The sequence below is a fragment of the Artemia franciscana genome, chromosome 21 (genome assembly GCF_032884065.1).
Source record: "Artemia franciscana chromosome 21, ASM3288406v1, whole genome shotgun sequence".
Taxonomy (NCBI): domain Eukaryota; kingdom Metazoa; phylum Arthropoda; class Branchiopoda; order Anostraca; family Artemiidae; genus Artemia; species Artemia franciscana.
Window position 1 is genome coordinate 13,655,098 of NC_088883.1, and position 26,062 is coordinate 13,681,159.

General features: G+C 34.9%; 1 protein-coding gene across 3 annotated transcripts in view; it reads left to right on the top strand.

Moving 5' to 3' along the window:
* Nucleotides 1–26,062, top strand: part of LOC136040978 (uncharacterized) — a 130,825-nt gene that overhangs the window by 72,539 nt on the left and 32,224 nt on the right. For all 3 annotated transcript variants that reach the window (XM_065725452.1, XM_065725454.1, XM_065725453.1), the window contains one exon: nt 17,620–17,924. In XM_065725452.1, the coding sequence (XP_065581524.1) occupies nt 17,620–17,924 (305 nt within the window). The remainder of the gene's footprint in view (nt 1–17,619; nt 17,925–26,062) is intronic.

Consider the following 26,062-nt stretch of genomic DNA (forward strand, 5'->3'; position numbering starts at 1 on the left):
AAGCGATCGCAAATTCTGTCGGTCTGTCCCGGTTTTGCTTGTTTGGGTACTTCGAGTTAAGCTATGACGATGAAATTTGTTTGGTCGGCAATAGACTTTTATTTTAGAAGTTCCAGGATTCGGATATTTTTTTATCCTCGTTTTTTTCTGGGTCCTGCCACTAATAATTTGTCATCTAAACCTCTTAGTAGTCAACAAGAGGCAGTTTTGTCGAAGGGTTTTAGATTCAGTTTTCCAATACCAATTTCTTATTCAAAAATAATTTCTAAGGTAGAGTCAGGAATTACGGCTTCTATTGATAAAGTCGAGGCTCCTCAGGAGCTTAGAGCCGAGATCGTAAGGAAACTAAACAGTTTTAACATGAGAAAAATTTAAATCGATATAACAAAAAGTGACATTAAAATACTTTCTGATTGAAAAAGGATAAGGTCCTTACTATCACTAGGGCTGATAAAGGCAACACTATGTAATTACGGACACTGATGATTATTATCGTAAAATGAATTCAATTATTTCTGATATCAATACTTACAAAAAAATGGATTTCGATCCTACGGATAAATATGTAAAGTCGATAAGAAAGGAATTGGAGTCGCTGAAAAACAATTTACCCATTTATGATAAATTATTAATCACATCATTTATGTTGTGATTACCCCACAATTTTATGATAAATTTTATCCAAGAGGTTGTTCCACACCCAAGATCTATGGTCTACCCAAAATTCATAAGACAGGGGGTCCCCCTCCGTTCCATTGTATCAACTTTCTCGTCACCTGTGGCATAATTAGGAAAGTGGTCGCCTTTTGAAACTTTTGTTTCGGCTCTGGCTGAACATACATTCTTTCATCCTGAACATTTTATGCAATTTGATAAGGCTTCAGCTATTTCTAATGATAGGGGTTTTTCTCAGTGGGCGAGGAGGGCTATAGAAATTAAAAAACCTATGTTTGCTAATCTTTCAATAAATAGAGACACGGGGAATTCAAATATTGACCCAATTTATTATTGTCTTTTGAAAAATGAACCAATAATATGGAGTAGTCGATACCCCATATTATTTATGGGTTGATAAGGGATCAAACCAGTTGATAAGGGATAGTCGATAAGATTATGTACTGGACCAAAAAGAGTTGCTTCAATATTAGCTAACAAGAGGATTATTTTGCAACATAATAGTAAACTTGGTTTCAATTTTCATAATTTTTCCTCAGTTGCTTTGATGTTCTCATTGAAGTAACTTGAATAGCTTCTTTTATCTGCGTGGATCAGTAGTATCAATTGTATTTATTATTATTAGTGGCGGTTTTATTTATTTTTAGTTTAGTATTTTTTTTTCATCTTGTGCTGGGGACGCCTAGTTTAGATACAGGCAAAATATCCGCGTTATTTTAGTCTTTTATCTCTTTTCTCTCTATTAGCCGCAGTTTCGTTTGAGGTTTTTTCTTTAGTTTTATCTCTCTTTGTTGTTTAATTTATCATTTGAAGAGAAATACTTGTACCACTGAACTTACTCAACTATTCTGAACTTCAAGTACTACTAGAGTATACCTTGTCTATGTACTTGAAGAATCAAAAAAAGAGAAGTCTTAAGAGCCAGTTGCTTAAATCTCCGATATAGAACGACACAATGAAGAGCTAGTTAAACAGTTCTAAGTTGATCAGAGTACTTGTGTTTAGTATTTAAACATCTTTCCGTCTCAAGAGAATCTATTCAGTAATTATTTTTTAATTTTGTGTCCCAAAGTACATATCCTAATTTATTATTTATTATATTCCTGGAGATCGTAATAAAGAGCAATCATTTCGTATGAACATAGAAAATGGACAATATATAAATGTAATATATTTCTTCTTGATTATGACAATGAATAGAACAATTAGAAGTGTTTTTGCAAAAAAAAAATAATGCTACATTCTTACTATTAGAGGTCCTAAAAGTGACAATAACGGATAATAAATTTCATCAATACTTTTGATCTTGCAGCTAGATATAGGGGGCGCCACAGAACTAGGAAAGAATCTTTAATTGTTTTTTTTTGCTCCAACTGAATTAATTTGCACATGACGTCAGTTTGGATTATATCCATCTTGAATTTGATGATTGTGAAAAAGAGCTATATTTGCTCCTTTTTTAGTGATGTAAATCGGATCCTCAAGGGAAATTTTCTATGATTAGCTCCTCTGTCTATGCTTCTTTAATTTCGAATGATGATGAATATAGTCTCTAATGCAAAAGGCAAGGCCCCAAGAGTCATTCTGTCAATCATAATTATAAAATAATAAGATAGTATAAAAATGACACGGCTTTTCACAGAAGGTCGATTCGTGAATAGGCTCTTTTATGTGTCTGTTTTGTAAAGACAAGTTGTGATGCACGTATTGGCAAAGATATTTCAATAGTTCATGACTCGACCTAAAAATGTCTAATTTTCTTTAGACCAACTTCTAACTGAATATCTAGCTTTGTTTTGTTTCCTACTTTCAGATTGTGAAATAAGAAAATGCTTATCAAAGAAAACGGGCCCTAGGTTCATATACTAGTCCTACTCTTGTTTAGATAATAAATCTTAAAAAAATGCAATTTTAACGGAAATGATGTCCTTGTTGAGTTCGTATACCCATATTAAAAAAAAAGATATAAAAATATAACAGTATTATACATAAATACATTCTAAAACTACACTTGCTACACATGACGTATGAAACCAAGAATGGAAAGGATAGTTGAGGAAACGAGGATTTTTTCAGCAAAATATGAAGTCAAAAACAAGCAAATATTTCCCCAAGTCGTCACATGTGCTAAAAAAAAAGGAAAAAAAGAAGAAGAAAACTCTATCTAACCTTTCAAAGTGAATTGAACAATAGGGGAAAAATATGAATACCTACTGGCTGACAAAATCCTCGTTTTCTCAACTATCCTTTCCTTTCTTTGTTTCACACAGTAATAGACACGGTGCCCGCAGTTATGCGTTATTGTTTAGTCGCGAATCAGCAATAGCAATTACAGGGAGGTCAGGGGATATTATTGTGACGGGGACGGATAGTGAGGAACTTGAGAATGTTCATCAATGGGTCCACATTTCCTAACTTTTCAATATACCTTTCAGGTCAATATGAGGGGGGGGGAGTAGATTTATAGATAGAAGGGTGCTGATAGGTTCGGCAGGTCCTGAGTACCTTATTGAGTTTGAAGTAAAATTTAAGGTTCGTCCTCTTACCTGCGAAGCAATAGAAGGGTGAGTGGGAATGGTTAAACCCCAATCAACAAAAATGTTTGATTACCTCCTCCTCCCCCCGAAAAAGTAAAAAAGACTAATCCTCAAAAATCGGTTTTATGATTTGATACCCCTCGTTCCCAGGAGGTTTTTAGAGGGAAGTTTGTTTTTTTCTTGGGTGACCATCCGTTCAAAGTATTGTTGTGTAATAACCTGGGTATGAAGGAAGTGGCAAGCTTACTCGAATTTTTGATTATTTTAAATTTGATATTAAAAACGGATGGACATTGAATTGAAGAAGAGTTGTCAAAATGAATGTAATTTTCTTTTTTTTTTTTACTTTTTTTTCCACTATAAAGACATTTGTCACTGTTATTGTCAAGTTTTACGTGTCACGGCTATAAAACAAGTATTTTGTTGGATACCCAGTGTTCTTTTTGTGTGAAAACAAGTGTCGTATCTCCATGTAGTTCATAAAGCGTCCTAGTTAATTTTCTTAATCGTCGGTCAATAAAGTATTTAAAAAAAGGGATAAAGATCCCCCTGAGCCATTGCTGGTTCATAGGCCGTCCAGTCAACGTTTCAGTTGCTGAGTGTTTTTATTACAGGGACGAGTAGTAAGCTTGTTGCCCACCCTTGCTGCAGCGGGGATCGAACCCGGGTGCTCCGTATTGCAGCTATAACAGCTGCAACGGGTGCTCCACTGAGCTACAACAGGTTCAATAAAGTATTAACTAAAAAAAAAATATGTAGTTCTTTTATATTATATTTTGAGTGGACCGTTCTAAGTCTTGAATTTACGTTTAGGCTCCTTGGTTTTCAGTTTATAAATTTCTATCTGTCGTTGTGCAAAATCAAAAGGGCGCATCTGAAAGTTGTATTTGAAAATAAGTTTTCTTGGTTTATTTTATTTATTAGTGTACTTGTTATTGCTTATATTGTTTTTGTTTTTTTTATTTGACGCACTATTTGCGTCCTAAATTCTTATCACAAAGATATTTTCAAACAGTTCGTGATAACGAAATGTAGTAAGGAGTGACCCGACTCAATAGTAACCAAAACTCTAAAAAATGGAATTTTGGTATCAGTAGTTAAATCAAACGAATCGCATTTTTACGTGATTTTAAATATATACGCTTCTTAAAGTTTAGTCTTACCCATCAATAGTTACGAGTCTGGGAAAATTCGCCTTATTTTAGAAAATAGGAGTAAATACCCCCTAAAAGTCATAGAATCTTAACAAATATCACACCATCAGATTCAGCGTATCGGAGAACCCTACTGTAGAAGTTTCAATCTCCTATCTACAAAAATGCGTGTGTATTTGTTTTTTTTTCAGGGGGATCATATCGACCCAGTGGTCCTAGAATGTCGCGAGAGGGCTCATTTTAGCGGAAATAAAAAGTTCTAGTGCCCTTTTTAAGTGACCTACTAAACTGGAGAGCATCTAGGCCCCCTCTCACCCTCATTTTTTTCCAAAAGTCACCGGATCAAAATTTTGAGATAGCCATTTTGTTAAGCATAGTCGAAAAACGCAATAATTATGTTTTATGGGACGAGTTAATCCCCCACAGTCCCCGAGGGAGGGGCTGCAAGCTACAAACATTGACCATTGTTTACTTACAGCAATGGTTACTAGGAAGTGTACAGGCGTTTTCAGGGAGACTTTTTCTTTTTGAGGGCCGAGGGGGTTACGTGGGAGGACCTTTCTATGGATGAATTTATCATGAGGGAAGAGAATTTCCATGAAGGGGGCCAGGATGTCCTAGCATTATATAAAAGAAAGTAATTAGAAAATGAAGAAATAAAAAAGCTTTTTAAGCCGGAAGTAAGGAGCAGCATTAAAACATAAACAAACAGAAATTATTACGTATATAAGGGCGTCCATCTCCTCCAGAACACCTCGCTCTTTACGCTTAAGTATTTTTAGTAATTTCAACTATTTATTCTACGGCCTTTGTGATTCAGGGGTCATTCTTAAATAATTGGAACTAAGTTCAAGCTTTAATGTAAAGAGCGAGGTATTGACGAGGGGGGAATCCCATCATGTACGTAATAAAAATATACAAATATCGAAGTTCGTTACGTAAGTTAATTCGTAAGTTACGTCTATTTATTACTAATAAAAACGTTCGTAAAAAAAGTTGCAATTGCCTTTTTAATTAACCAAAATTTGGAGGGCAACTAGGCCTCCTCCCCCACCCCTTTTCTTATCAAAATCGTCCGGTTAAAACAATGAGAAAGCCATTTACTCAAACAAAAATTAATATGCAAATTGCTGTAAGCCAAAATCAAAACATGTTTTAATTCAAAAATGTTCATAAATTAAATTAAAATAAAACACATTTTTTTTAACCGCAAGTAAGGAGCGGAATTAAAAGTTAAAACCAACGAAAATTATTCCGCATATGAAAGGGGTTGTCTCCCCTCAACGCATTGCTCTTTACGCTAAAGATTTTTTTTTATTGTTTTAAAAAGTAAAGTTGTGAGAAAGAGTAAAACTGTAGCGTAAAGAGCGAGGTGTTCAGGAGGGGACAACCCCCCTATCATGGGTTTCAAGTTTCTTCCCCCATTGTTCGCTTCAAGTTTTAATGTCGCTCCTTACTTGCAGTTAAAGAAAACTTTTTTTTAATGAAACCTAGATTCATATCGTTTTGAAACTAGCTGGTGTTAGTGACAGGATTTTAAGTTTCTTTACAGCATGAAATCAACCAGTGTGATAATTTTCACCTTAAACTTCGGCATTCCTGAAAAAAAAGACTTCAAAATATTGTTTCCCTGCCGCTGTAAGATCCAGAAATTGTAAAATTGGTTCTTTTATTTTGAACGAAAGAATTTATTTTGTATATTTTGTAGGCTGATCATTTTTTATTCATTTTTTTTCTTATCAGACGATTGATTTAATTAAGTCTTTGACTTAAAAACATTATGTAAGATAAAAATAAATTCGTAGATTTTGTATTTTGTTACGCTATTTATTCCTTTATACACTTTTTAGCAATTACTCAAAGTTCCTGTTCTCATGGAAAGGCAGGAAGAGGTGGACACGGTATTTCACTCTTTCGTCTAAAAGGGTTTCCTAGTGGGAAAAATAATATGGTCATCAGTGATATCCTGATAGCTTTCAGGTCCTTCAAGAGGTTAGGGGATCTATTCCAAGTTACATTTCTCGTCCTGTCAATACAGTGTCATCTATCAACTCTTTTTATCCTTATGGGAAAAGAAAAAGACACTAATAAAGCCAAAGAAAATTAATATCTTGATTTCAAGAATTAAATTTGTAAAAAGCTTTAACAATTGAGGCTTGAGATTGTTGTTGTATGAGATGTAGATTATAGGCTTTTGGAAAATTTAATCACCATCAGAGATTTTAGGACTGCCGAGTAGGTAGGCTTATCCAGATAGCCTTGAAATAGCGTTTAGAGAGAAATTTTTATAGGGTTTGTAAGATAACACCATTTCTATTTTCACGTGTTGTATAAAGTTTTATTTTGTAGGATGCGAAAATGTTCTTTTCTTTTTTTTAGGATTTAGGGCTATTTGATAGTTTCTTTGTATCGATGAATAAGTATGCCCATCTATATATATATATATATATGTAATCAAACTGTTTGTGGTAACGAACTGATTTTCCATGGTGAGAATTTTCCGTGGAGAGTAAAGTTTGCGGGGGAATTTTCCTTCAGAAATTTTACACAGGGAGAGGAAGAGAAGGGGAATAACTGGCATGATATGAGTAACGGTCAGAATTTAAATACAAAACAAGTTTTTACAAAATGAACAGAAATTATTCCGTACATAAGTGGGGCTGTCCCTTCCTCAACCGTCGTTCTTTACGCTAGTTTGACTTTTTGTCACAATTTTTTTAGAAAGACTGCTCAAACACATGGGCTGTTGAATTTGAATAAGTATTGCTAAAGAACTTTAAGACTTTAGCGTATACAGAATAGTTTTTGTTCGTTTAAAGTTTTAATGTTGCTCCTTACTTTCATTTAAAAATTAAACTATGGGAAGGGATCAGCATTATATTGAACCAAATTCTTTTTTTTCTGATGGCTCATCACAGGGATAGTTGCCTTAGTACAAGGGTTACGATGCTTTCTTTGTAGCAGCTAAAGTTCAATTCTTAAGTCAATTGTGATTCTACAATAAATGCATATTTATTATGTTTTAATTCTACTACATAATTTTAATTTTACTGCAATTCCACTCCCCATCTTCAGTTTGATAACGGTTTTTTTTCAAGAAAATACACAATAAAATCCATAAAGAAAACACTAAAAAAAGCAATACAACAAAGCAATTAACCCTCCAAAAGCTTTCACTTGCTTGGAGTAACCCCTTAAACACAGGAATAGAATTTAAAAAAGAAAAGAAGAGAAAAGAAAACAAATCTGCATTTGCCCTATTATCTTTCGCTCATAGGAGCGAAAGAAATTCAATTTAACGGTTCTTCAAAAATAATACAACTGGAGACAAAATGTTTTAAAATCTCTACGGAAACCACACACATCTGCCGACTTTTTAAAAATCTGGGCAAATTATTTTAACTATTCGGCCCAATATGACGTATATAAAATAAAGATCTAGTTCTATCGACTTGAGGTATCCTCACTTTATTTGCATATCGTGTAGGCTAATTGTGTATTTCATCACTAGCAGTAAATAAATTTAGGAAATACTTAGGAACTAATTCGGAATAATGCTTATACATGAATAATGCATGATGAAATGTTCCTAGACGTGACAGAGGGATAATATTTAACTGCACACATTGAGATCTGACTGGTTCTTTGCTCTCTCCGGTCAACACTCGGGAGTGCCATGTTCCGCAACACACGTCGATGCTTCAAGTAGACTGAAAGCGTACTATACTGTATTCGCATCACATAATTTTGAGAATTATTGATCAGTAATAACACCAAGATATCTTATATTATTGATATGCTTGACTACATAATTATCTATTTGTATATTAGTGATCCAAGGGTAATAATTAGAAGACCTGCCATACATGAGGAACTCTAATTTATTATGATTTAATAAAGGTTTATTTACTCTCATCCACTCATCTATGCATAGCATACCTTTTTTCATTATTTCTATTAAATGAGCTGAAGTCTTTTGCTGCTCTGAAGGAAATTTTCCCTCAGCGCAACAGTGAATTAAGTTCGCTTGGTTTTGTATTCTTTCATTAGTTCTGGATTTTACCGGAACGCAATTGATTCTCTTATTATAAATTGGCCTTAATATTAAAATTGATGTTGGCACGTATATTTAACTTGTCCCTTTTTTATGCGTGTCCCCTGCGTTCTGTGGCAAAATTATTAAAATAGTAGTAGAAGGATGCAAAATGGACTGAATATCGCTATTGAGCTGAAAGCAGAGTTGCCAGTAGGGAAAAACCACCAGATTTTAGTGATTTTGTGGCTGATTTAGTGATTCTCCTCTTTAATCTAGTGATTTATGTGCTGACTTGGTGATTTTTACTTTATGCAGTATAAAAAATTACTAGAAATAGTGATAAAACCACTAAAAGTGGCAACCCTGGCTCAATGTTGACGACTTTGATGGCATTGTAAAACAAGAAACTTTCTCTTGTGAATGCTCACATGATTGCAGTCTAAATTAGTTGTTTATGGCGAGCTCCTCTTAAAGAGTTAAAAAAATTGAAACAAAAATCAGACTATTCTTTTGTTACATCTTGTGTGATTCCTAGCAGGTTTTCCAAGAAAGTTAACTCTAGACTCAGTTTTGCTAGAAGAAAAAGAAGAAGAAAAAATAAGAGCACTGATGAAAAAAATATTTTTTGAACCTTGGGATTGTCGATTCATTGACTCTTTCAGTTATATTGATTTGTTGTAGACCAAGATTTATTCTTTTGGCTGTCCTGGAAATTTTTACGTATTTACGTCATTGCATACTGGAATAAATTTTACTGCTGTAAAAACAACTAAGAACTTTGGTTAGAATCTATTCAGAATCTATTGGCAATGTTTCTAAAAGATGGCTTGGCCTGTGGGTGGAAATGGATAGTATCTTTATAAAAGAAGAAAATGATAAATCATTAGTTCAAATGGAGAAAGATCTATTAATCACTTTTTTCAGTTGCTCTTGCATTTGATAGCTGTAAGCTGAATTTCCACTTTATCTGGATTTCCAGTAATTATCAGACCACTTCATTTTTTTTTTTAAGAAGATACTGTCTCTGTTTTCTAAAACTAGTAGGCTCGAATATCTTTTGTCTGAAAACACATGGTATTTGAATTAATGGGATAGTGTACAGATTTGTTTCAGGACGGAGAATTTTTGCTTTTTTGAAGCTATAGAACTAACAGAAACATCGTTGTCTGATAGTGGTAATTTAGCAGCTTGATAATCATTCCTAACTATATTGATTATTCATTTCTCCAGAGTGATGACAATATGCTCAAGGTTCAGTTTTGTAATATAATCAATTTAATATCGTATTGTTGTTTTGTACTAGACCTTGTGACCTTGTTCAGTATCCTTCATCACGTATTGAGAATCTATTGAGTAAAAACAAAGTTTTTCTGAAGGAGAGGTCAACAAAATTAACTACAAAATGCTCACGGATAGCCAGAACTCTGGTAATCGTTACACGTTGACTAGTGTATCTATATAAGGCTGTATGCGAAAGAAAGACACAAGATGACTTATTGAATTTGGGCAATACAAAAACCTAATTAGTTCTTCACCGAGTTCAACCGACTGGCTTGATTTTTTGCTGCAAATGTTTGAGTATAGAGAGAACTTACAAAGGTCAGGTTCATAGTAAGAGAAGTTCTTTCTTACTCGTTTTTTTTTTTTTTTTTTTTTTTTTTTTTTTTTTTTTTTTTTTTTTTTTTTTTTTTTTTTTTTTTTTTTTTTTTTTTTTTTTTTTGCTTGAAAGCCATATCACTCTCACTTGTTCCATTATTCTCTGGCAGGTCTTTCTGTTCGGTCGAGCTAATTCATTTAAATCTAATCATAATATTCTTATTAAAATAAAAAAAAATACGAACTTGTTTTTTTTTTGTTATTGTACTTCATTAAGGAAGAGTTTAAAGAAGTTTTGAACTCCATAGAAAGGGATTAAGAGTGAAGCTTTGACTATATTAAATAAAAAAAAACAAGTTTTTTAAAATGAAAGTAAGGAGCAACATTAAAACTTAAAACGAACAGAAACTACTTCGTATGTGAAAGGGGCTGCTTCCTCATCAACGCCCCGCTCTTTACTTTAAAGTTTGACTCTTTCTCTTAACTCTATTTTTAAAACAGTTAGGAACTTTAGCGTAAAGAGCGGGGCGTTGAGGAGGAAAAGCCCCTTTCATATACGGAGTAATTTCTGTTCGTCTTAAGTTTTAATGTTGCTCCTTACTTTCATTTAAAAAAACTTAATTTTTATTTAATTTCTGGACGTTTTTGAATTAATGCATGTTTTGATCTTGGCTCTCTGCACATAAATAATTAAAACGAAATTTGCATATTAATTAATGGCAATTAATCGAAAGATTTTGAAAAAAAGGAGTGAGGGAGGAGGCCTAGTTTCCCTCCAATTTTTTGATTACTTAAAAAAGCAACTAGAACTTTTAATTTTTTACCAACGTTTTCATTGGTAAAAAATATACGTAACTTACGAATTAACTTACATAACGAACTTCTATATTCGTATGTTTTAATTGCGTATGTGAGGGGGTTCAACTCTCTTCGATACCTCACTCTTTACACTAAAGCTTAAATTTTTATCCCAATTCCTTAAGAATGACTTCTGAATTACAAAGGCCGTAGAATAAATACAGGGTGACCCAAAAAGATTCGTACCCATATTTTATTCGATAAAAAATGCGACCTATTTTGGACGAATTTTTCCAAAATAGTTGTGGACTTATGTTCTAAAGCCACAGGGGGAACTTATTCAGGCTGGAAAAAGAGGAAAATATTGCTGCAGTGAGGGACTCAGTAGGATGCAACCCTAGGAAATCAGTGCATAGACGCAGCCAAGAACTCGGAATGACAAAGGAGTGCAAGGACATGCAAGGAATGCAAGGACAGAAGAAAAAATTGCTCCAGTAAGGGTCTCAGTAGGACACAGCCCTAGGAAATCAGTACATAGACACAGCCAAGAACTTGGAATGACAAGGGAGTCACTGTGGCGTGTTCTCACGTTTAATTGGACAATGTAGTCCCTCACTACAGCTCTGTTTTCTTCTTTCCTTGCACTCTCTTTCCTGCTTGAATAAGTTCCCCCTGTGGCTTTAGAAATAAGTCCACTACCGTCCCATGCTCACTGAATTTCGTAACCCAAGTAACAATCATGATTTTGGTGGAAAGTTACGACAATGGAAGTTTTCGAAACTGAATTTGTACACTCTGGTATGATTTTGTCGCAAAATAGATCTCCAGGGAGAACATCTCCTGCTGATTGGTCCAAGACATTTTTGGGGTAACTATAGTTGCAAACGATCATCCAAAGGTTCACCTTTCATGTCCTGCAACAGAAAGGATATTTCTTAAAAAATGGATTTTTAATCGAATAAAATATGGGTACGAATCTTTTTGGGTCACCCTGTAGTTGAAATTACTAAAAAGACTTTAGCGTAAAGAGTGAGGTAAAACGAGGAGGTAAACCCCTCATATGCGTAATAATTTTTGTTCGTTTTAAGTTTTAATGCTGCTCCTTACTTTCAGTAGAATAAACTTTTCATATTTATTTTTTCATTGTTTTTTCAAATAATGCTAGAAAATCCTGCGCCCGCTTCATTGAAATTCCTTCCCCCATGAGAAGTTTCTCCACGGAAACATCCTACCACGTAACCTTCCCCTCAACTCTTCCCCGTAAACCAAAAACTTCCCCCTGAAAACGTCTGTACACTTCCCAGCAACCATTACTATATGTAAACACAGGTCAAAGTTTGTAACTTGCAGCCCCTACCACGGGGACTGCGGGGATTAAGTCGTCCCTAAAGACATAGTTACTAGGTTTTTCGATTATGATAAATAAAATGGCTATCTCAGAATTTTGATCCAGTGACTTTTGGGAAAAAATGAGCGTGGGAGGGCGCCTAGGTGCCCTCCAATTTTTTGGTCACTTAAAAAGGGCACTAGAAATTTTAATTTCCGTTGGAATGAGCCCTCTCGCGACATTCTAGGACCACTGAGTCGATATGATCACCCCTGGGGAAAAAAACAAACAAATTAACACGCATCCGTCATCTTTCTTCTGGCAAAAAATGCGAAAGTCCACATTTTGTAGATAGGAGCTCGAAACTTCTACAATAAGGTTCTCTGATACGCTGAATCTGATGGTGTAATTTTCGTTAAGATTGTATGGCTTTTAGGGGGTGTCTCCCCCTATTTTCCAAAATGAGGCAAATTTTCTCAGGCTCGTAACTTTTGATGGGTATAACTGATCTTGATGAAACCTATATATTTAAAATCAACATTAAAATGCGAGAGTTTTTAGAGTTTCGGTTACTATTGAGCCGGGTCCCTCCTTACCACAGTTTGTTATCACGAACTGTTTGATTGAGGTGAAAGAGGAGCGTGCACTACTGTATTTTCCTCAGGCGACTTCATGCTGAAGTGAGTTTTTAGTAGTAGCAGTTGTATAGTGCTCAAATATAAAAAGAAAAAATTGACAATGGAAGTAAAAACCTATAAAGTTAATTCATTATTAAATTTAAACAAATTAAGAAGTTTACATGACATAATTACGTTTTTCTAGCTTAATTAGCCTAATTTTGTCTTTGTTTTTTTAATTCTCTTTTGTTCTTCTTTTTTACTTTCCTTGATACATCTCTCTTTTGGTCAATCATGTCGTTAATTTTAAGGTCATATAACGCCAGTTTTTTGGAAAAAAAATATTTTTGTTCGCCGCAAAACAGGGTATCTGCCTTTTTTTTACCTTGAAGTAATTTTGTTTGTTAGCCAGATTGTTAACCCATGATTTCGAAGTTAGCCAGGGTCAAAAATTTTAAAGTTCAATTGTTTTAATTGATTTATGGCTAATAACTGCTGTTGGTTGCTTGATGCTTACTTTTTCTTTTGGTGATGAATTTAGAGTGAATTGAACTTTCAGAGTGGTGAGCTCTTGATAAAACTTTGAAGAATTTATAAAAACTACATCATGTCGTGTATCTCCCGCAGCTTTTGGAATTCCAACAATTAGTTTAATATTTAAAGTGTAAACTTTTACAAGTTCAACCAATTATTAACTCGTTTGCGTCCGTCATTATAATAAAACTGTGCTTAGGATATTTTCCAGACATAAAAAGTAATACTCAACTCAATATTTTTGGAAATTATTTTCGGTCTTGAAAAATCTACCAAAAGGCGAAATAAAATTGCATAGAAGCATGCCGGTAATCAGCTCTTAATCAATATATCTTATGCTAGCTCTCTATTGTGCTTTTGTTTTCTCAATCTTTCTTATTGTTTTTAACGTTTGAAGTAATGTTGGTGTAAGGCTTTGGATGAAGGATCTCTTGTATTCAATCTCTTAGAGTCCATAACGGACCACGAAAGCCCATTTCACCCTTCTTTTGAATCTAAATAATGACACTTGTCTTACCCTGCTTGGTTTTATAATCAGCAAATATAGACACACTGTTGTATGGTAATTGTTTTCAGTTTTTATTTATAGTAATATTTTAAAAAAGAGACTAAACTCCTTTGGAATGACGTTAAATCGAAATAAAAATTACACCATTGGAAATTGCTAGAAACGAAAACCCTTCACTGAGGCCTACAGACCCCCTCCTTTCCAATACCAATGAAACCTAAATCTTAGTCCGGGTAGCGCTGTTATGTCTCCTTTTTTTTCTTTTTATATTTTCAGGATTTTAGCGGATCATTGGATTGTCGTAGAAAGTCTGTTAAAGGCTCATTTGAGAGCTCGTGCTTACAGCTATTGTCTTATATTAACTGATATCATTTGCACCAAACTAAAGTTCCGTATATACTTTGCTCAGAAGTTTCTGCATGACGAACCGTTGAAGTCTATCAATGAAGCGTATACAAAGCTGTAGTACCCGTTTCTGACACTTGCTTAGCGTATTTTGGGACCTTAAACCGTTCAGGAATTGGTGGTTGAATTGGATATGAAGTCATTTGAAGCTTTACGTCTTCAAATTTCAAATCTTCTAACTTCAAGTCAGAAATTCTTGACTAAAGTCAACTCTGTGATATTGGTGAAATGCAAGTCTTGTCTTGTAGTAGCGCATGAACTATCAACACAGTTTTTTCTTTGCAGCATGTGCAGATGCACTCCGCTTCAGCTACAGAGTTTGTTTGTCATATAACTTTAGATGGTGATTTTTTTTTTTTTGCTGAGTTTGTGTTTCTACATCCTGGTTAGATGTCCGAGCCAAGTACTGTCTAAGACTTAAGTCTGTTTCTTGCTCAAAATCTTCACATCTCGTTGAAAACGGAGCTCCCTTTAGACAAATTTAAAATAAAGTAAGTCAGTGGGTTTTCCTCAGAGCCAAATAGGATTAACGCAAGATGGATAAGAATAATTTAAGGTAGAAAATACCAGAATTTGGTGGCATTGATCAAGAATAAGCAGATTAATCCATGTGATTCATCCAGTATTGAGAGTTTTTCATGTCCAGAGAGCATCAGTGAGTGAGCGAGCAAGACATGTTCGGTTGTTTGCGATTGATAGTCTTCGCGGATTTGGTGGGAGATCTCAGAGAAGCAATAGATAACATAATAAAGCTTGCGTGATATGCGAGAAACAGTTATGAAAGTTATCTCGAGTACTAGAGAGAAAGCTTGAAAGAAAAAGTGAAGATGAACAAAAAAAGCTTACAAAAAGAAAAGCAAATGCTTGTTGTACTTCCCTCCTGCAAGCAACCAATAGAAGACAAGAAAAATTACAAGACCAAAAAAGTCGTTTGATCCAAGGAGCAGTCCATTGACGTAATGTTTGAAGAAGCCAGAAATCGTCTTAAGAAGGATATGGTTGAAATTCAGCTGTCCATTGGGTCGCCTTTGTTGCACACCAAGCAGAAAAGAGAGTAGGCATCTGTTCAAAGTACTTAGGTACTTCTACCGGAAAAAAGAAACAGTTGCTGATAGCTGCACTTCTGAAGAATCCTGACGGAAGCAATGGCAAAAAAAGTGATTTTGAAATATTGCTGTCTAGTGGTGATTTTTTCATCATTAAATGGAGTAATTACTTGCGTATTTACCATTTTCTTTTTACCTTCGAAGTCTACTACTACTACTACTAACAACTCACCGCAGCACCAAGCCGCCTTATGCCAACACAGCTACGCAAGCTTCTCCTCCATCCCAACCTCCCTTTTTAAACCCTCACATAAAGTTCCTATTTCCTTCAAATCTTCCTTTATGACGTCCTCCCACCCAAGATGAGGATAACCTGCTTTTTTGTTTAGTCCTAGACGGTTGGCCAAAAAAGGACAATCTATGGCAATCTGTCATCCTTCACCCGCACAACGTCCCCTAGCCATCTCAATTTTTTTCATTATTGTCCCAGAAAGTGGGACTGAATCACATTTTTTGTACAGCCTACTCTTTGACATATGGTCCGTCAGCCGGGTACCAAGAACAATCCGTAGGCAATTTCTCTGGAAAACATCTAACAAGTTTTCATCCGCTTTTCGGAGTGCCCATTCTTCAGAGCCATATTTGACCACTGTCATTACTGTAGCTTCTAATATTCTAATTTTGGCTTGCGGACATATGTTCCTATTCTTCCAAACTTTTTAAAGTGTAAAATAAATACCCTGAGCCTTGGCTATTCTACTTTTTGAACATCTTCACTGCTCCCACCGTCTTTATTAATAATACTACCAAGATAAGTGAAGCCGCCCACCTGATCAATCTTTTTATTACCCAACGTCACCTTTTCATCTTCACTTATATCTAGCCTTAGTGACTTCGTCTTCTTAACATTAATTTTCTTTTTAAAATTTTCTTTTCAAATTTTCTTTCTAATTAATTTTTGTTAATTGAAGCTGGGGACTAAAGGTGTTTGACAACTCAGGTACTTCTCAATTATTAACCTAAGGGTGAAAATTTGGTTAATTTCATCATCTGCCTTTTCTGAAACCGCACTGTTCTTCTCTTAAAACTTTGTCTACAACATCTTTAAGTCTAAAAAGTATGCTATTACTAAGTAATTTGCTACCTGCAGAGACCAGACTAATGCCTCGATAATTATCACACTCACTCTTATCACCTTTCTTATACAGTGGTTTAATTAAGGTTTTACTAAAATCCTTAGGTACTTCTTGTTTTTCAAAAATGATATTCATAATCTTCAATAACTTATTTCTACCCTCAGAGCTACCATATTTAAGAAACTCATTTACTACACAATTAGCACCTGGAACCTTTTCATTTTTTAATCTTTTAGTACTATTGCTAATTCTTCCTCATAAAACAAATCGTCCCTCACATTTAAGGCATATATATATATATATATATATATATATATATATATATATATATATATATATATATATATATATATATATATATATATATATATATATATATATATATATATATATATATATATATATATATATATATATATAGACATAGAAGGTGAAGAAAAGAGAGGAAAAGGAAGCCACTTGGATCAAATGTATTTTTTTTTGTTTTGTTTAAAGATGCCAATGAGTGACATTTTTCAGTTGGTTCAGGCTTTTTTTTTAAATGACACATGGTCAAGGGGTTAACATCTGCTCCTACCGAGGGAGTGAGAGGGATTTAAATATTACTTGAGTGCCGGAAATGGTGATTAGACCCATGAGACACTCAAGGTCGAACTCAGCCAATGGCATTGGAAATATTGCGATAGAACTGAAGAAAAGTAACGGATGCCAACAAAAGAACCCAAAATGTGTCTAGGTCAAGTATGAGATTTTTAATTTAACCTTAAACCGTTGAAATCGAGGAAAGAAAATTTTCAGTATTGAACCGGGAAAAATACATACACTGCGAATCCTAAACGGAAAATGAGTATAGGATAACAAAAATGTTTAGATCAAAATCGTTTTTTCCTATTTTAAAGCTTGATTCGATTTCTTGATGTTAGACGTAGAAAATTTCAATTTTTACCGAGACATGTGACCCACTATAGTTTAAACTTGTTGTTATTTAGCCTCAGTAGTTTGGACCTCGCTATCTCCAGTGACTATCTAACTTTAGATTTTGAAATCCCTTTTAGATTGGAGTTGTCTTGGTGTTATCAAAATTTGGAGTCAAACTCAATAATTGGTTAAAACTTCAATAATTGTTAAAACTTCGCCCAATTGAAACTTTCCTGAGATTGGAGTTATCGCGGTATTATCCTGAAATAACTAGAGGTATTTTTCTCGAATTCTCTCCGAGTTTACACTGTATTTATTCTACTTGATTCTAGAGTTGCAAGAGAAATTGCGAAGTTCTGAAGAATTATTTTCCAAACGCATAGAAAACGACTTGTTAAAGCAAAAGGAATCATTGAAGCAAGAACATTTAAAGAGTTTAGAAAACCTTAGAAAATCATTTGAAGCTGACAAGAACATGTTAAGAGAACAAATTAAGGCAGCAGAAAAGCATCATCAACAGGAGGTTGAGGTAGCTGTGAGGAATGCATTGAGTAGAGTAGAATTGGATAGCATTGAATCAGCGCAACCTAGGGAACAAGGCGAAAGAAACACTTCTAATTTAGATGAGAAAAAAAAGGTGAGCTATTAGCTGATTCTTTCATATAAACGCTTACTTGATTTGATATCGCCTAGATATATTATTGCTTCGGATAGTCGGGGAAAAATATTTTTCATTTTATATTAGCTTTGAAGCTTATAAACAAGTTTTGCTGAGCATATTGCCTTGACGATACAAGAAACCAAGTGCACGCACAGGTCTCAACTATGGACATATGGAGCTGTTTCAACTATGAGGCCAGTTCATTGGGAGGGGTGTCAGGCCCTTTTGCAAACTTACCCGAAAGAGACTAGTTGAATTTTGTGCTTACAGAATGGTAAATTCTCTGGTGATTTTCATTTTTTTTTAAATGCGTCGTTTAAGAATTATGCACCTTATGAAATACAGAATATAATGTTTCGTACAAATAGATAGTGTCAGCTTGATCACACAAAAGAGTAATAACCAAACCAAAACAGAAAAAAAATTCATGTAAAAAAATAAGAAAATTTAATTCTGTAAAAATACCGAATGAAAAAAGACCGAAAATTCCAACACACAGATAGTTTGCATGAACACATATTCAGCTTCAATAAGCATGTGTTTTCTACATTTCACTTTAAAAATTTCAAAGCAAACTGCGTTCTAATTAAATCGAATAAAAATAGATTCCCAAAAATTGTAGTCACTTTTTCACGGTGTCAATTTTCGTTAGTTTGGTTTATTCATAAAAGGATAACTTCGTCAATAATGAAAGTATTGACGTTCTGACCTAACAAGTAACTCCAAAAATTTACAAAAAAAGGTCCATGTTTTCTATATTTCATTTAAAAAATTTGAAAGGATACTGCATTCTAACTGAGCCGAATAAAAACAGATTCCAAAAACATTGTAGTTACATTTTTACGGCGTAAATAACCCTTCTGTCTCTTTTTTTGGTCATCCTGATAAGTCAAGTTTCGTTAGTTTGGTTTATTCATTAGGTACAAAAAGGTAAATTTTAAAAATGGCGTCAATAAGGGGTGACTCCGGACAGTTTTTTGGGGGCGATTCCGGACACATTTCGAGGTGTCCGGTTTCACCCCATGCTGATGGAAGTATCTTCGAGTCTGGAATTGGAAGTAGCCAGGGCTAGGAAATTACCAAATATTTCAATTTTATTATAGACTAGGAATAGGAATTTATTAAATTCAACTTGCAAAAAACAAAAACAATATTATGACCCAACAGAGAGCAGAGCTCGTAAGGCTGGGACAGTACAAATGCATAGAAAAAACACAACATCTCGTCATTAAAAAGCATAAAAGATAGGAGTTAACAGAGGAGGTCACCCCAGCGCGAGAATCCCACAACTAAAATCTAATATTCATCAATCCAGACACCCAGGCAAAGAACTATTTTTGAAGTATGTTTTCTCAAAGAAAGTCAGCTCACAAAACTTTGGGACATATCTCTCTCCATCCTTGACATTTTAGATTTTGATTTTACAGATGTTTTGCACCTATATTCGAAAAGGGGGTGCCCCCCCTCCGATCCAGAATTACTGAAGCGTGCTGTGAGACAAGTCTTAAATGAGAATTCATCTTTCTGATCAGCCGCGGAAGAATTTTCTTTGAAGAAGTCTACCCTTGTGGATACCGTGAAACCCAACAAGAGTAGAATGCAAGATCTTGAGAAGGGTAGCCCAAGTGCAAACAATGATAATGATAGTGATCAGGAGAGTTCCAAGTTCGTTTTTACTCCCAAACAAGAGAGAGAACTTGCTATATACCTCGAAAACTGCTCAATATTGAAACACGGACTAAATCCAAATGCAACGAGAAAGTTAGCCTACCAATGGGCAACAACTCTGAAGCTCAAATTCCCACCAAGTTGGGAGCTGAATGAAGGAGCAGGATTTGACTGGTTTAAAGTATCTATGAAGCGTAATGCCACTTTGTCCCTTAGAAAACCAGAAAATACAAGCCTGGCTTGTGCTGCCGGCTTCAATGCCACTGTAATTGGTGCCTTCTTTTGTAATCTTCAGGGACTGTATAGCAAGTTCCAATTTCGTCCTGGTAGGATTTGGAACTACGACGAAACAGGAGTACCCACAGTTTTTCAGGCTCCAAAGGTGATTGCTAAAAAGGGGGCAAAACAGGTGGCACAGACCGTGTCGGCAGAAAGTGGGGAAAATACCACAATGCTGTGCTTTGTGTCTGCAACTGGTCAGACTATTCCATCAGTGTTTGTTTTTCCAAGAGTCAAGGCTGCTGAGAGAACGTATCAAGATGGACCACCAGGATGCATTGGCTTAGCCCATCGCAGTGGATGGATGACCTTGGAAAATTTCGTTTGTTCATTGCAGCACTTCCAGAAAGAAGTTAAACCTAGCAAAGAGAATCCTGTTTTGATCTTGTTCGACAATCATGAAAGTCATATTTCAATTGAAGTAGTTTCCTTGTGCAAAGATAATGGCATTCATCTTCTGACCTTTCCTCTCCATTGCTCTCATCTCATCCAGCCCTTTGATGTTTCGGTTTATGGTTTGATGGCATTCAAACATGCCATCAGGGAGTCATTTGACACTTGGTTGCAGATGAATCCAGGTCGGAGAATTTCAATACACGAAATAGCAAAGTTGTGCAAGTAGCCCAATCTAGAAAAGTTGAACCCTCATAACATCACAGCTGGTTTCGAAAAGGCAGGAATTTGGCCTTTGAATCCGAATGTCTTCACAGAAGCCAATTTCCTACCAGCTGAAGTGACAAACTACCCTGACCAAGAAGAACAGAATCCACAGATTCTACTAAGGATGATCCTCACCCTGGCTCAGTTTATTCTTCTGTTTCTGTCTTGGTGGATCAACCAAAGGCAGCATCAAACCTGCCTATAGTTCCTGAAATCATAAGACCATATCCAAAAGCAAGAATGCAAATGGTTCCCCGCAAAAAGCACAAGAAAGGGGAAACTAGTATTTTGACAGATACTTCAGAGATGGAATCCCTTGAAGCAGAGGCTCAGGCAAAGCTTGACAAGAAAACTGAAAAATGGATTCCTAAACGTGAACCAGATGAGTCCTTGAAATCAGAGTCACTGAAGAATTCCAAGCTTTTACCCATTGACGAGGAGGCTCAAGATAGCAGTTCAGACAAAGATATGCAGCTCATAGACGATTCGGGTGATGAGTCTTTGCACATTGAAAATGTCAGTGAACTTCAGACTGACCAAGAATTTTCTCCAGGAAATTTGTGCTTGTGAGGCTTATGGCGAAAAAAAAAACTCTGATAAACATCAAATTTTTGAACATCAAAACATCAAAAACATCAAATTTCAAACATCAAAGATTGCACCACTATCTTGGTGAGATTGAAGAAGTGAGTGGCAGATTAGCTAAAATAAACTACCTCCACAAATCAAGTGAAAAGTTCATCTTCCCAGAATTGCCCGATTGTCCTGAAACTCATTGTTTTGATGAAACTAATTTTGATGATATAATTATGAAGTTGCCTACTCCTTTTGCTGCAAGAGGGACAGGACAAGCAGGCAGTCAAAGGCCTTGTATTTGGGTGTGACTTGTCTCGCTATGCAATAAAATAATAATGTGAAATGCCTTTAAAGTTCTTTTGATATTCCAGTTAATGCTGCTACTTTTATATTATCTGAATGCACTGTTTGAATCGTTAACTAATAGATGTCCGAAAATGCCCCTCATGTGTCAAAAGTCGCCCCACGGTAGGGGCGACTTCGGACATTTTAAGACGTCATATGTTGTAGGGTCTCACTGAGAAACGACTTGATGGAAGTCATTGAAAAAAAATCTTAAGAAAGATGAATATTTAAGCTTTCTGTTCATGTAAAAACAAAGTTTGTATCTTTAGAAGAACATCTTATAGGGGGTCAAAAACTCAAAAACGTACGGTTTCGCCCCCCTCTCCCCTAAAGGATAACTTTGTCAATTATGGAAGTGTTGACGTTCCGATCCAATAAGTAATTCCTAGAATTTACAAACAAAATGGAATTATTGGATCCCTGTCAGGTGGGAGCCAACGTTGATATTGTGATATCAATATCACATTGATATTGTGGTATTGTGGATATTGTGGAATTGTGGAATTTTGTGATATTGTCGTATTGTGGATATTGTGGTATTGTGGTGATATTGTGGAAGCCAATGTTGAACATGCCCGTGGTAATTTGAGGGTTTGAAAAAACAACTCGAGACGCTGGAAAATCATCCCAAACTAAAATTCTGGGTCGCTTTTATGGACGTTCGAAGTAGATTATGATTTGAAAAGATACAATTAGTCCTGCTGAAGGAAGAGCTAAAAGTTGTATATCTGTCTTAGGTGGGACGTTAGTGATTGGTATGAAATGCCCCCTACCTAATATTCATCTAATATGTTTTTCTGACGATCAACCCTAATGAAATATACCTAAGTATGAAAAAAATATAATACTTCACAAATGATTTGAAGTATATATTTGCACATTAGGGGGGGGGGGGGGTAAAGTATAGCGGGTATGCTTATCTAATGTGTTAGGTACAATTATTCTGCATATTATGTAGTAAGAACTGTTTTCTAACTTTACACTGTCCAAATATTTTACCCCCTCCCTAATGTACAAATATATAGCCCAATTTATGTATTTTCCATCTATTTCATGTCTTCTCTTTGTCTTGTCTCATGCTAAGCTGAAAGAAACTAACAAAAAACTGGTTCTGTATTGCGTAAATAAATAAACAACTTGAGCGGTAGGGGGTATTTCATATAATTACCGCCATATGTCTTCTTCTAAATAAAATCCTTTTTAGTTGGGGGTCACATCACTCTCCTCTCGTGCTGAAATTGCTTCTAATCAGACGAAAATAATCAATGTTTTAATTGAATGCCCTACTGCTTCAGGAAATTCCATTACTTTAATGAAGTGGTGCAAAAATTTTAGAAAATTTTTAGGCTGTGTATAATCACGGTTTTCCACATTGAACTGAAACAGCCATATTTAAAGAAACAATTTGTATCTAAAAAAAAATGATCTACCGAACCTTGGATAGTTTTTTATCAATCACAATAGCTGTTGAGTAGACCTGTCAAGTGAAATGAAAGGACTGTGGTTCATATACCTCCTCGCAAAAGAAATAAGCATTATTTGGCTTGAGATAAAGTTCTAGCTTTTATTAAGAGTTTCTCATGATCAGGAAAAAATGAATTACTATCAAATACATCCGATAAATCTGGAAAGAGAAGGCTCATTGTATTTTAACGCTTTGACTTCAGTCTTAATGCAAACTTAAGCTACTTTTCAAAATGAAAGTTTTAGAAGCTTTTTGTGTGTACTACAAGCATATTTTCCGAAGAATATCATTTAGGGACTCCTCGGTCTCCGCGGGGTAGCTAGTTTTTGCCTGGACACTCAAAAGACATAGCTTGCGCACTAGCTCTTACTTTTTCTATAATTTAAATTAGATCAAACCACATTTTCTCGTAGATGTGCTGGATATTACCAATACGCCGTTTTAATTACGCTATTCGATCAACGCTGAGGGCAAAATTCAACTCATTGGTTCTCATTTTCTCGAGAATAAAAATGTATTGATTTAAAAAATGTTTACACTCAAAAATGTTATACAAGTTTTTCGCAACCAGTTGTTTTGTGTAATATATTTGTACACTTTTTAGACAAAGCTTACGTTGGATTCTGCCTTGGATTGGTTTCAGCTGTTTAGGAAATCTCTATGGCTTTATTTTTTATGTCGATTTCTAGAACCTGATCAATTTTCTATTGAGGTTAAGTGCTGTGGAAAAAATATAAAACGTGAAGCTGATTAAATAAAATGGTAAATACTAAAAAATATCTTGTTTAATTTTCGAATTTAATATAAAAAGCTACGTAAGAAACTTCCCATAATATTTTCTTTTTTTTTAATCCAAACTAGACCAAAACAAAATATTACGTGAAAACTTCGTCGTTATGAAATCCTGATTACATTTTCGAATTCAGTGTACGTAAAAAGTGTTTTTGAAATCACAATTAAATTTTCTTGAATCAAAACCATGTTTTTCGCTGCGTCTGTGTTTTGCCAATCAAGCTTCTTACTTCTCAGTGTTTTGCCTCTCAACTTCTTACTTCTGTAAGTAAAAAACTGAGAACTAAGCACTTAGTTCTCAGGCGTTCTTTTGGCTATAATTAAGTTTGCGTATACTCAGATTAGAGAGAAGTTAGGAGCTTAATGAAAATATCGTCAAGGTTTTTTCTTATTGGTGGAAGGAATAATTGCTATATTTCTTGCGTGAATGATTGGCATTAGTGATAGTATATTAAAAGTTAGCAGCAGAGGGAGTTTTTGGTGGTTTTTGTATTTGTGCCTGAGTGTTGAATATAAAAAAACCGAAATCAGAGAAAAAAGGCTTCAAATCCGGGAGTATAAGGAGTAAAACTTTCCTTGCATTATGGAGGACAGGATTGCCCTGGAATCTGTCTAATACAAATTTCACAGCTCCTTACTTGAATTTGATAAAAATATGTTTTTCAAAGAAAAGTAAAGAGGTATTACCATACAGATAACAGATAGTGTTATAAATTAATCATTTAAACGTGAAACGAGTAGAAATTAAAAGGATAATAAGGTCAAACTTAAAGCGAGCACATTTATCACAGATAAGAGATGGAGCCACCGCCCTCTTAAACTCTCTAAAGGCAAGATTTTATTTGCTCTTTACTGAAATTACATAAAAAAACTAGTTTTTTTAACTGAAAGTAAGGAGCGACATTAAAACTTAAAACGAACAGAAATTACTCCGTATATGAAATGGGTTGTCCCCTCCGCAATCCCTCGCTCTTTACGCTAAAGTTTTTAATTGTTTTAAAAAGCAGAATTGTGGCAAAGAGTCAAACTTTAGCGTAAAGAGCGAGGGATTGCGGAGGGGACAACCCATTTCATATACGGAGTAATTTCTGTTCGTTTTAAGTTTTAATGTCGCTCCTTACTTTCAGTTAAAAAAAAACTAGTTTTTTTATGTAATTTCTGAACGTTTTTGAATTAATACATGTTTGATTTTGGCTCTCCACACATAAATTATTAAAATGAAATTTGCATATTAATTCCTTTTTTGGCTAAATGGCTTTCTCTTAGTTTTGATCAGACGATTTTGAGAAATAAGGGGTGGGGAAAGCCTAGTTGTCCTGCAATTTTTTTGTTACATAAAAAGGCAACTATAAATTTTAATTTTTAACGAATGTTTTTATTAGTAAAAAATATACGTAACTTAAGAATTAGCTTACGTAACAAACTTTTATATTCTTAAATTTATTATGTATATGATGGGGTTTGTACCCTCATTAATACCTCGCTCTTTACACTAAATCGTAAGTTTTGTCCCAATTCTTTAAGAATGACCCCTGACTTCGAAAGGCCGTAGAATAAAGAGTTGAAATTACTAAAAATACTATAGCATAAAGAGCGAGGTATGTATCTCCTCCTAAATACCTCGCTCTTTATGCTAAAGTATTTCTAGAACCCCTCATATGCGTAATAGTCTGTGTTCGTTTTAAGTTTCAATGCTACTCCTTACTTTCAATTGAAAAAACTTTTCCATGTTTATTCTTTCATTGTTTTTTTTATAGTAATTTTAGAAAATCCTGCGCCCTTTTCATTGAATTTCTGATCCCCCATGACATATTTCTCCAAGGAAAGATCCTCCAACATAGCTCCCTACCCTCAACCCCACCCCCCAAAACAAAACAAAAATCTTCCGAAAACGCTGTACACTTCCCAGTAACCATTATTATATGTAAACATGGGCCGAAGTTTGTAACTTGCAGCCCCTCCCCCAGGGACTGTGGGGGAGTAAGTCATTCTCAAAGACATAGTTATTATGGTTTTTGACTATGCGGAACAAAATGGCCATCTCAAAATTTTGATCCGTTGACTTCGGAGAAAAAATGAGCGAGGGAGGGGGCTTAGGTGCCCTCTAATTTTTTTGGTCACTTAAAAAGGGCACTAGAACTTTTCATTTCCGTTAGAATGAGCCCTCTTGCGATATTCTAGGACCATTTGGTCCATACGATGACCCCTGGGAAAAAAACAAACAAACAAATAAACACGCACCCGTGATTTGTCTTCTGGCCAAAATTACGAAATTCCACATTTTTATAGACAGGAGCTTGAAACTTCTACAATAGGGTTCTCTGATACG